We start from the raw sequence: 12,687 nt of genomic DNA on the forward strand, positions 1-12,687 counted from the left end.
GGGTACTGGTGGTACTGTCTGTGGTTAAGGATCCCAACGGGTACTCTTTTTCAGTACTCTTTTTCAGGCTTCTGTTTTTTGGCTTAGGTAATATTGCTAGCACTGGTGACTCCAGTGTGGGGCTGGTACCAACAGAGCCCGTCCCTAAAGATCCTTTTATTCATGGCTCTTAGGCTTAGAATGTTCTGAGTCCATGGGGGCTGGGAACAAAGACTTAGTCAACCTGGACAGGGTCAGATCTGTCCTCTTCGATGTAGACTTAAATGGGGATCTGCTCTTATGTGTGGGAGAGTTCCCTGCCTTTCCAAAGAGATCTGACGGAGGGTGTGTGAATGTGGATTCCCTCACTCCTAAGTCACACCTTGTATTAGGAGGGGTGCTCCTCACTGATTCATGATGCTATGTGGGCAGGGGTCCCCTGGGTTGGGTCTGACTGGGCCTTCAATAGCCTTCTCCATGATGTGCTTTTTAAGCCAGAATTTCCATGCCTGACAGGTGAGGCTAGGGAGAAGCAACAAATACTGCACCTGGCAGAGATGTGTACTTCCTGGAAGCAGTCTAGGCAGAATTGGTGGTTGTCACTCATTGAGAAGGAGTGTGGACAGGAGAGACTGTTTTCAAAGCTCAGTGCTCTGGGCACAGTCCCATACCTGTAATGGGGTATGGGATGGTGAGGGATCTTTGGGATGAGGAATCTAACATACTTCACTGTAAACTATTAAAAACTATTTGCAAATCTATTCTAAAACAAAAACCTTTTAAATATTTGCAGGTTGAAGATTAAGAGAAGCAGCTGCACTGGAGGTGCCGATTCAAGCCATGCGATAAGAAGAATGAACCGGAGAGGTGGTTGGTTCACCCCATGCCTTACACTCTCAGTTTGAAACATGAGGAGAACAGGATCAGACCTATGGACACTGCTTGCCAGAATTCTCTCACTCTGGGCACACGAAGTGCATGCATATCCACAACAGAATACACATAGGCACCAGCACCTGAAGTAGTATATATTTAACTGAAGATGAAAATTCATGCACAGAGCACATTTTGTAACACACATTTTGATCAGCGCATTTATAACATTAAAATGTCTGGTTATCACTGTGTCAATGGCCCTGTTCAGGCTGTGGGAGTGACGATGAACAATCCGGATTGGAACATGGCAGGAAAGCCTTTTAGAAAGGCTATTGCACTGTTCCCCTCAAAGCTGCTGCTCTCCACCTGGTCTTCTCCCCACCACAGCATTCAGAGCAGCTCTTGGAAGCAAGTGGAAATAAAGATGGACACTTCTTTTCCTGTTCAGGAGAGGCCATCTGATTTCTTCTCTTTCCCTTCTTGTGATGTGGAAGAGGACAGGGCAAAATTGGGAAGCCAGCCTATCTTCATTCAGAAACAAAGTACCTCTAAGTACCTTTCCCAGACCTGAGGAAGAGCTCTGTGTAGCTTGAAAGCTTGTCTCTCTCACCAACAGAAGTTGGTCCAATAAAAAAAGGTTACCTCATCCACCTTCTTTCTCTACTCTCCTGGGACCAACATGACTACAACACCACTGCACTCAGAAAAAAAGCCAGTAACAGGCATCTTTTCTGATTTGTAACTGCATCTTTACTTTTAATGGTTCTGGCTCCAACTGGGACACAGAAGAGGTGGTGACTCCAAAGGGAGCATTAGCACCATTTTAAGTGCCCCAGCCTATTTAAGGACTTCACCAAGTGCCAAAGGTGGTAAGTTTATGCCTTAACGCCCCGAAATTAGTGTGGAACTAGCAATATTCTGTAACGTTGCATGTAAAATTAAGTATGGGGATTCTAAATTTTGATTGATGGTGTAATTCTTTGAATTAATATGAAACATCTAAATCTACACACAGTTCAACAAGCAAATTCAAATATACAATTTTTATGAAACGCTAAGCAGACTCACTCTGTGATTGTGAAAAAATCCATAAGTTCAGATGTTGAAGCCTTGTTCCAATATGTAAACAAAGCATCTAGAAAATGAAGGATTTAAAAAATAAAGTAGTTAACAACAATACTAATAAGAATGTTTTGTGCCATTGGCTCTCAACTTTGAGGTTATGATAATTCATGAAGGCCAGAAAAGGGTTTTCTGGGAGCAGACAATTGTCACAATTTTCTATAGAATTTAAAATTTCCTTTGAACCCCATCTTGTGATTTCAAAGATAGTCTTTTGAATGAATATTGCTGCATTAAATGTTTATTGAATATATAGCATACTATTGAATTAATTTGTACAGGAGTAGTTATTATATATGTGTAAAATAAAGTATGCAGACAATAGTTTATTGTGCAATTCTAAGAAAAATAGAAGACCTTTGAATAACTGAAAAAAACATGCATTTGCAGGTTTCCTATAAAGTGTTTTACACTATGTAGTTTACTTATATATTTTGAAATATAAATATATATTTAAGTCAGAGTCAGAGTTTAAGGCCAGAGGAAATCACTAAAAGAATATTTTTGTTTTGTTTTATTTTTTGTAATTACTGCATGTAAAATTATATTCAAATAATTATATGAAGTACTGCATGTAAAGCATGTAATAAATATTAAACATATCATTAACATTTCTATTCTCATCCCTGACATTGCGATAAGTGAGACTATACAATGTATGAAACTTTCAAATCACAGTGTACATATTTTTACCATTACATAAATCAAATTTGAAATTAATTATCGAAGTATGTGCTGAAAGTAAGTACCTACCTTTGCTATATTTGGCAGAGAGAACAGATAAAAATTAAATTTGCATACTACAGTTCTCAGTCCTTTTGACTTAATCAAACAAAAGAAATCTGAGACGTATGGTCATAGAGGAAACCATGTGGGAAGTTTGGGAGTTGCAGGCAGAAAAATGTTTTGCACCCTTGTTTTGTGTGTCTCAGATTTTAAAGAGAGCGCCCATTTATATTATAAACTATACTTCAGCCACCTGTTATGCATTTCTTAATGTTGAGTCACTATTTTAAAACTCTGAATTAACGTTAGTTTTACATAATCTTTGAAAGTTACATGGTGACTCTGATTTCTGATAACTTTACTGGCCAGCTCATTAATATTTTACATTATAAATATATTTAAAGTTTCTATTGTTCCAAAATACTTTCATGGAGAGCTCAACAAAATTGTTTGAACAAATACTTTATTCGCCAAAAAATGCAGTTTTGGGTTCACCAAAACTATTTGCAAATTCAGGGCAAATAGCTCCAACTGAAATGTAACCTCCCCCCTCCAAAAAAAAGCTCCATTTTGTTTTAAAATTTAACTAGATTTATTTAAAACAAACGAACAAATGGGTAAAAAATACCTGAAAAGAAAAACAAAAATATTTGACCTGAAACAAATTTTTTTTTCTTCAGATTTTTCAGTTTTGCCGCTGACCTGAAAAATCAACTATTCACTCAGCTCTATTGAGATAGCCACATCACGGAAATATCTGATTGCCTCAAACTTTAATGGATTTACCCTCAGAATATGCCTGTGAAGTAGGGAAGAACAATTATTCCCATTTTACAGATAGCAACCGAGGCATAAAGAAACTAAGTGACTTGCCCAAGGTCACACAGGAAATCTATGGCACAGTAGGGAACTGAACTCAGGTCTCACAAATCCTATTTTAGAGCTCCAAACACTGGACCATTCTTCCTCTCCAATACCCAATAAAAAGTCGTACACTGACGTATGCGGTGACAAATATTTGTTTACTGAGACCTTCAACTAACCATATACTATTGAAGGGAATAATTAATACTTGCGAACTACAAGTTTTCAAGTGGGACTTAATTTTATCACTCAAGTACAACAAGAAGAAATGTAAAACCATCAACTCACACACGAAAGGCTTAACAAGATATCACAGGCATTACTGAAAATAGTTTGAAAGACTGTAGATCTATAAATCAAACCCTCCATCTCGTAAACTCACAAAATTAAATAGAATCACTGTTTACCTACCATCAGACATGCTTTTTAAAATATGAAGGAAACACATGAGCAGACTTTTGATTTCTGTTTGGTCGAATTTGTCACTTCGAACTACAGAACTTCCGAAAGTGCCACAGTGCTGGTTCTGAGAATAAACAGGAGTACATTTGAGTGAAACATTTTCTTAAACTGTTATAACTTAACAATATTGAATTGCCTTGTTAACTCCTATGAAAAGAAGGGGATCGCAGAATGGAGTAATTAGCTGGATAAGAGCTGACACGGGAGCAGCCTCAGTTAGTCAGAGCACTTGTCCCATGGAGAGAGCCTTCAAAAAGCTCTGTTGCTCTCTGAAGACTTTGTATAAACGTCTCTTAGATGGAGCACCTTTGATGAGTGCTCCTCAACACAGGCAGCAGAAATGCTGACCGATGACAGACACTGTTTCAGCATGTGAGTCATGTGAACCCTAAACTCTTGGGAATCTGCCATCAGAGAATCCAAAATAGAGCTGTGGAAAGCAAAATTACTGTGCTGGATATGTATCTGAGACCAAATTAAATATCCAACAGGCATGGAGTAAATTAAAATAACTAAAGTGGAACTGAATGTGGAACTAGATACTGTATAATGCTAACTATGGGAAAAACAAAGATTCTGACATCACTGCTGAAACAGTAGAAAAGGAACTGGGATGAAGCTGAGGCCATAGCTCCATGTAACCGTAATCTGAATCCAGGAAGCATGCATCTAAAATTAGCAGTCACTGGTTTTCTAGCAAGCTCAGATTCGATGCTGCAGGAACATACACTTCCTGCAAGCAGGGATCTTTATAGGCAATTTTCAATGGAGAATAAAAAATTGCTCTGGCTTTTTATTAATGAAATCCTTATACAAGTGGTGAAAAATTCAAGGATGCCAAGTGATCTACTGAAAAGAAAGTTAGAAAATCAGTGGATAATTGATAGGACTAAATATTATTCTGGGGAAACATTAACAGCAGCCACATCAAGCAAAACACCTAAAGAACCTGAACTGGTAGACTAGGCGGGGATTTTCAAAGGAGTTTAAGAGTCAGGTACCCAAATCCCATTGAAATTCTACGTTTGCCACTTAACTCCCCTAAATTCCTTTGAAAATTCTAGTCCAAAGATCAACTAATTAGCAGAACACCGCAAATTAAGACATTAACAAACATTAACTAAATGTTGGGTGACAGTTTTGCCATTTAGCAGCAGAATACACCTACAGAACATGTTTTCAGTTAAGGAATTTTCTTACTTAGTCCAAATATATATTTTCCCCTCAGTCATATATCTTGGAAAAAAGGAAAATAAAATAATGTTTAGTCTACTTAAAATAGGCACACCATAGGCTAAGGCCCCCATCCTGCCAACGCTTACACCCACGCTTAAATTTAAGCATGTGAGTAGCTCCATTGACTTCAGTGGGTCTACTTGTGTGTTTAAAGTGAAGCACATGCATATGCATTTGCAAGACTGGGACCTACGTGCCATTTTAATGAAACTTTTTTAGTCGTTTTGGTATTTGATCCATCATATTTACAGCAGGTATAAAATGCTACAAAGCTGTGGCAAAACTCTACTGACCACACTCTTCACCCAGAGTCTTAACTATATCAAGTACAAAAACCAAAATACTTCTTGTAACTGAAGAGAGAGCGCAAAATGCAACATTTTCTCTGGTAAAGCTGGAATTGTCAGAAGTGAAAAGTCCACTGTAACACGGCTGTTCTTTGCTAAGTGGGAATTTTCTTCTTCATCTTCACTAAAGCGCATAGCATGGGCAGAATACCTTCTGTGAAGTTTCTCCCTCTGCCACACAAAGGTGGGTTAGGGTCAAGTGGAAAAAAGTTAACATATGTTGTGAAACGCACAACAAGGTCTAAAAAAATTAAGTGTTAACATCAGCTAAAATCAGACATGAATGAATACCTCACAGTTACGGCAGTTTTTTGGTTTGTAATTGGCTTAAAGTAAAATGATTTAAAACACTCAGACCAATCTAGCAGTGTCCTCCACTTGGCATAGGTGGGAGTCTTAACAATTTAATTATATCTGTTCTAAACAGATTTAGTTAAATGGTGCACAAATGGTATGAAGATTAGCCCTTACTCACTTTTGAAAATCCCACTCTAGGTGATTTGGGATCATTCCTACTGAAAATCAGTGGGACTTTTACTCCTATGTCGCTTAAGTGCTTTTGAAAATCCCACCCTAAATTTTCTGTTCTGCTTTATTGAATGCAAAACTTAAGATGTTTCTTTTAGTAGATCAGAGTGCCCTTATCCAGCACAGAAAACAGTAATAACTATTTTCTAAAAATGTTTCTTTTAATAAAAACATCTGTTCACATATTCTATAAATTATTTTGACGATGTATGCAGTGCAAAATAGCTAGTCCACATGGTAACTACTTTTTATTTTGCAATTAACAATTTCATGTATCGTAACACTGTCAAATGAAGTTATTTCATGTTTTTAACAGTGCTGACATTCAGAATGCAATTCAACTCCTAATGGAGTTAGTGCAAGAAGACTTCCATTGACTCCAATGGGAGCTGGATTGATTTCTTACTATGTAGTAGACGGTTTCCTAATGACATTGAATTACATTTGTTAACGTGAAGACTTAATTATTTTTTACCTTGTCAAGAGAATTGTTCTTGTCACTATGTCTTTCTGGGAAGCTGTTTCCTGAATCTGTACTTATAAGAGAGCCTCTTGAGTCAGCATGTCTTACACAACTAACATTTGGAGTCGATGAGGTATATGGGGAAGCTAAATAAAAAAATGAAAGACACACACATGAGAGAGAAAATACTATAGAGATTACTAATGGAGGACTATTTTCAAAGTTCAGTGCAAATTTTTAAAAAGTTAAGTCTGTCTTCTTTCAGTAAAATTGATAAAATCTTAATTGCAATGCATTTAAAAAAGAGCCTTGTCGCTAAAAGCTGCGTAGTGTAATCAAGCTCTAGAGGTGTGTATACCCATGTGTCTGAGCCTGGAATCATTTAGCCAGCAGCATCTGTTAGAGGCTGCACATTTGGCCTGCATACCCTCCTGCCCCGCAGCCCATGGCATAAAGGATGGAATACCCCAAATGCCACTCAGTTCCTTCACCAATACTGAAATCCAGTAGGAGGACTCTATACCAGTGGGGAAGAAGAGCCATAGTGCAATCCATGTGGACAAAGATATCTTAAAGAACTGCAGTTACTGTGAGGTAAGTAATCTCTTTCTTCTTTGAGCATTTCTCCACACAGACTATCTACGAGTGGATGACAAGAGTCCTATCTAAATGATGACTGCAAGACAGCCCTGCCAAACTGAGCATGTGATCGAGAAGCTGTGTTAGTAAAATGTATAAGTAGAATGCCATGTAGGTGCTCTACAGAGTTCCAAGACAGGAGCACCTCTAACACATCCCGAGAGATGTTGTTTGAGCCCTGCGGAGTGCACCCTAATTGAAAAGGGAACGGGAAACTTTTTCACAGTATAAGAAACCTAAACACAGAAATTTTGGATGTGATCTAAGCATAAAACTCTGTCCTTATAGACAATCACATACGGAGACCCAGCCATCAAAACTTGTGGGCTTGTCTTCACGTACAGCACTACAGGGGCGTAGTTGCACTGCTGTTGCTCTTAAGTGAAGATGCTCCTGTGCCAATGGGAAAGCTAAGTTAATCCACTCTCCAAAAGGGAGGAGCTATGTCAATGGGAGATGCTCCCCTGTGGACATAGCGCTGTCTACATGGGGGGTTAGCCCAGTATACCTATGTCACTCAGGGGGTGTGGATTTTTCACACCCCTGAGTGATGCAGTTATACTGAAATAGATGTGTAGTGTAGAGCTGGTCTGCAACTCCATCAGACTACATGCTGAAGTGACAGCCACTAAAAATTCTGCCTTAATAGAAAAGTGTTACAAAGAACATGTTAAAGGTTGGAAAGAAGGCTCCATTAAAGACATTAATACCATATTCAAGCACAAGAAAGGAAAGGAATCTTTAACCAGTGTTAACAAACGAACCAGCCCCTTTAAGAACTTGGATATTGTAGAGTTAATAGTTGAGAGAAAAAACAAAAACAAAAAACCCCCTGAATAGCCACTTAACCGAGCAATAAAAAGACCTATAAACAGCTGCTAAATGCACTTTAACAGAACTGAGAAACCACAATGTTTCAAGGTTAATAGATTGTCTAAAATAGTTGAGACAGAAGAGTTCTCTGACTAGATCATACTGAAAAATGCCTCCACTTACATATAGATATATACACACACACCTGTCTTGTAGAGGCTTTCCTAACAGGAATGAAGACTTGAATAGCCAGTGAGCAGTACTTCTCAAGCAGAGTCAGCCAGCTAGCCTCCATGCTGTCAAGTGCAGAGTTTTTGGGTCTGAGTCCAGCACTAGTCTCTGATTTTAAAAAAGGATATTTGGAAAGATGGGGAACCAAAGACGGACAAACTGAAAGGTGAATTAGATTGGGAAACCAAAACTGATGGGCCCAAGTCAGAGCTTGTCCTGAGCCTTACCCTGACAAACTTTTCTGAGAATTAACAGGATGAGGAGAAAAGAGAAAGGCAAAACATGCTGTATGATCCCACAGAATCAGATGTGCATCTGCAAGAGACTTTGGACTCATTCCTCCTAGTGAGCAATGTATGGAATATTTCTTATCATATGTAGCAAATATGTCCATTGAGGGAACTTCCCAATCCTGAAACATTGGATTCAAAATGGAGTCTTTTAGCTCCCATTCACTGGAGATGGAGTCTTTCCTGCTCAGATAATCTGTCCTAAATTGTCCTGTACACCTGGTAGACAAAATGCCAACAGGTTGATATGATGACTACACCATTCCACAAGAGAATTGATTACCAATAGAGGCGAAGATCTTGCAACCGTCAAATGTTTATATAATACATTGCTGTCTTACTATCTGTTAGGATCTGAAGAGTGGTGTTCTGGAGCATGGACAGACACGCTTTGCAAGGTAGAAGAATGGCTCTCAACTCCAATATGTTTAAGTGCAATTCCTCCTGGGACCATAGGCTGTGCGCCTGAAATTTGCCTAGGTGTAAACTCCATCATTGCTTGGATGCATCCTTGAGAGTAGTCTGATGGAGAAGCTGAAAGAAAAAACTCACTGGCACACACAAAGGTGAGTCCATCCACCAATGAAGAGATGCCAGCACCTTCGGAAGTATCACTACAGGAAGGCATAGTTTGTATCTGACTGGGTGATAAACTGGTCTTAACCACCCCTGAAGGGGGCAAAGGTTCAGTCTTGCATACAAAGTCACAACACCAACACTTCTGGGAGAAGGAATCAGAGCAGATCTGTATTAGATTTCTTTTGTCAAACTGAGATGTTGATAAAGCTAAAATTTATAATAAATATCTTCCAAGCTGGCAGAAGGTGGATCAATACAAATGTTTTCAGGGGCAGCAAACTTTGATAGTCTGGGACCAAGTGAACAGAGAGATTTTTCAATCCCTGAGTTAAATTAGAAAAAGTATTGTTAAACCACATAAAGGATATCTGTAAGAACAGCCACTTCAGGAAGACCAAGTTTATACTAGATTGTGGGGAATCTTGAGGTATGATGTTACTAAGGGAAGTATCAAGAACAGACGCCCTGCCTCCGGACCCCCACCCCTGCACCCAGACCACCCTACCACTGAGCTCCATGCACTCAAACCCTTACCCTTACGAGCCCCACCCCCCTGCACCACCCTGAGCCCCCACATCAAGACCCCCATGCTACTGATCCCCAATTATCTGCACCCAGACCCCCAAGGGGGCTCCAGATGCAGAGCTTGAGGGTCAATGGGGTGGGGCTTGGTGGGGGTGTCTGAGTATAGGAAGTCTGGATGCATGGGGGTTGGGCAGATGGGGGAGCAGTTCCCTGTATAGTGACCCCTTCCCGCCGCAGCTGAGGAGCAATGGGGACAGGAAGCAGGGGAGGATGCTGAGCTTCCTGCAGCTGGGGGAGGTTTCTGGGGGTGGGTGTGATACCGCCCTAGCCACTCCTTGCAGAGGAAGAGGAAGTGCTGTCCTGTCCTCTCCTGCCTCCAGCCCAGCTGGGACAAGCAGCTGATCCCGGCTCAGGGTAGGAGCTACTGGCTGGGGTCTACCTCTCCGCCAGCTGGTGCATGACTGGTGCAAGACTGCTCTTGCAGCTTCCCTTTGCTTCCCTGTCAGAAAGTCATTTTTCTGCGGGGAAGCAAAGAAATCTACGGGGACATGAATTACAGTGGCGCAGAATTCCCTCAGTAGTAAATACTAGAGGCTCAACATCAAGCTATTCTGATGCAGAGGAAAGATAAGAAGTGCCACAGGAGGCTGAAGTGGCTGTTCAATGAGTTTTTTTAGCTACCTAAAACTCAAAAGGGATACATAAAAGGAAATGGAAGGAGGGACATGTCATCACAGAGGTATACATGGGAATAGCAGCAGTATGTAGGGACAAAATCAGGAAAGCCAAGGCAAAGAATGAGTTATAGCTGGCAAAAGATGTTAGAGACAACAGGAAGGGGTTCTTCAAATGTGTCAAACTAAAAAGAAAGATCAAGGACAGTGTGGGTCTGCTGCTCATTGGAGAGAGTGGGCTGGTAACGGAAGATGATAGGAAGGTAGAGCTGCTCAATGCCTACGTCTTCTCACAAAAAATAACACGTGACCAGAGGACTACTGAAGTTACCATAGGCAATAAAGGGGAAGGGATGCAGATCGCGATAAGTAAAGAACACGTGAGAGATCTTCTGACTAATTTAAATGAATTCAAATCAATGGGGCTGGATGCTACTCATCCAACGGTACTGAAGGAATTAGCTGAAGAAATCTCAGAGCCACTGAGATATTTACAAACTCATGGATGACAGGAGAAGTCCCAGAAGTCTGGAGGTCTAATGTAGTGCCCATCTTTTAAAAGGGGGAAAAGGAGGAGCCAGGGAACTACAGACCAGTGAACCTGACTTTGATACCTGGGAAGCTACTACTCAATGTATAAAACATTAAATTTGCAAATACTTGGAAGATGAAGGAGTAATCACTAGCAGCCAGCATGGATTTACCAAGAATAAATAATTCCAGATCAGCTTGATTTCCTTCTTTGACAGGGTATCTCATTTGGTGGATAGGGGGATTGTGGTGGGCATAATATAACCTGGACTTCAGCAAGGCTTTTGACACAGTCCCACATAACATTCTGAAAAGCAAGCTGGAGAAATGTGGGCTCGACAGAACTACCATTAAGTCGATACATAATTGGTTAAACAACCACAAACAAAGAGTAGCTATTAATGGAATGAGGTCGGATTGGAGGGATGTCTCAAGTGGGGTTCCACAGGGATCTGTTCTGGGTCTGGTGTTATTTCACTTCTTTATTAATGACCTGGATGTAGGTGTAGAGAACATACTGATCAAGTCTGCAGATGACACAAAACTAGGGGGACTGCCAATACTTTGGAGGATAGACCTAAAATTCAGAGGGATCTTGATAAACTGGAGAACCGGGATATAGACAACAACATGAAATTCAAGACAAATGTAAAGTGGTACGCTTAGGGAAGAAAAACCAAAGGAACAAATACAGAATGAGGGGAAACTGGCTTGGCAGCAGCACTGCTGAGATGGATCTGGGAGTTGTGATGGATCACAACCTCAACATGAGCCAGCAATGTAATGCTGTTGCAAGAAAAGCAACTGCAATTTTAGGTTGCATTAAGAGAGGCATAGCATGCAAGTCACAGGAGGTGATAGTACCACTTTACTTGGCGCTGGTTAGGCCTGAGCTGGAATACTGTGTCCAGTTGTGGTCAACAACGTATAGAAAGGATGCAGAGAAACTGGAAAGGATCCAGAGGTGAACAACAAAGAAATCAAAGGGATGGAATGCAAGCCATATGAGCAAAGACTGAAGGAACTGGGTATGTTAAGTTTGGAAAAGAGGAGATTAAGGGGGGATATGAGAGCAGTCTTCAGATATTTGAAAGGCTGCCATAAAAAAGATGGATAAAAGTTGTTCTCTTCTGCCACAGAGGGCAAGGCAAGAGACAATGGGTTCAAACTGCAGTATAGCAGATTTAAATTTAATTTCTGGAAAAAATTCCTAACTGTGAGAACAGCAGGACAATGGAACAAACTCCCTCGGGAGGTTGTGGTAGCTTTTTCACTGAAAACTTCAAAGGAGGCTGTATAGCCATCTGTCTTGGATGGTTTAGACACAATAAATCCTGCATCCTGGCAGTGGGTTAGACTAGATGACCCTTGAGGTCCCTTTTAACCCTTTGATTCTATGATTCCCAAAATAATCAAACTAGCTGTGGGGAGCCAGGAAATACACGTATGGCACATAAAATGGGAAAACAATTGTGGAAGCAAACAAGTAGTAATTGATCTAAATGACTGTCTTCTATCATCTCCTGAAAGTGGGGATTTGGCACCCATCCCCAGGAAGGGACAAGACTCAGCGCTGCTTCCTCTTTTCTCCTCAGCAGCATAAAAAAGAGGCAGGCAAAACCTGATGGTTTAGGTGCCAAAAATTCCAAGTCCATTTAGGCAGAACTCACGCTTCCCACAGCTATCTGACAGGTTTCAGGGTAGCAGCTGTGCTAGTCTGTATTTGCAAAAAGAAAAGGAGGACTTGTGGCACCTTAGAGACTAACAAATGTATTTGAGCATAAGCTTTCGTGAGCTACGGC

The 12,687-nt window shown here is 40.5% G+C and overlaps 1 protein-coding gene across 14 annotated transcripts in view; it reads right to left on the minus strand.

Moving 5' to 3' along the window:
- DOCK9 (dedicator of cytokinesis 9) overlaps window positions 1-12,687 on the minus strand; it is a 328,156-nt gene that overhangs the window by 86,335 nt on the left and 229,134 nt on the right. For all 14 annotated transcript variants that reach the window (XM_074962965.1, XM_074962958.1, XM_074962984.1 and 11 more), the window contains exons 34-36: window positions 6,616-6,749; window positions 3,979-4,093; window positions 1,924-1,990 (exon numbers count right to left, since the gene is read on the minus strand). In XM_074962965.1, the coding sequence (XP_074819066.1) occupies window positions 1,924-1,990; window positions 3,979-4,093; window positions 6,616-6,749 (316 nt within the window). The remainder of the gene's footprint in view (window positions 1-1,923; window positions 1,991-3,978; window positions 4,094-6,615; window positions 6,750-12,687) is intronic.

The sequence above is a fragment of the Natator depressus genome, chromosome 1 (genome assembly GCF_965152275.1).
Source record: "Natator depressus isolate rNatDep1 chromosome 1, rNatDep2.hap1, whole genome shotgun sequence".
Classification (NCBI taxonomy): domain Eukaryota; kingdom Metazoa; phylum Chordata; order Testudines; family Cheloniidae; genus Natator; species Natator depressus.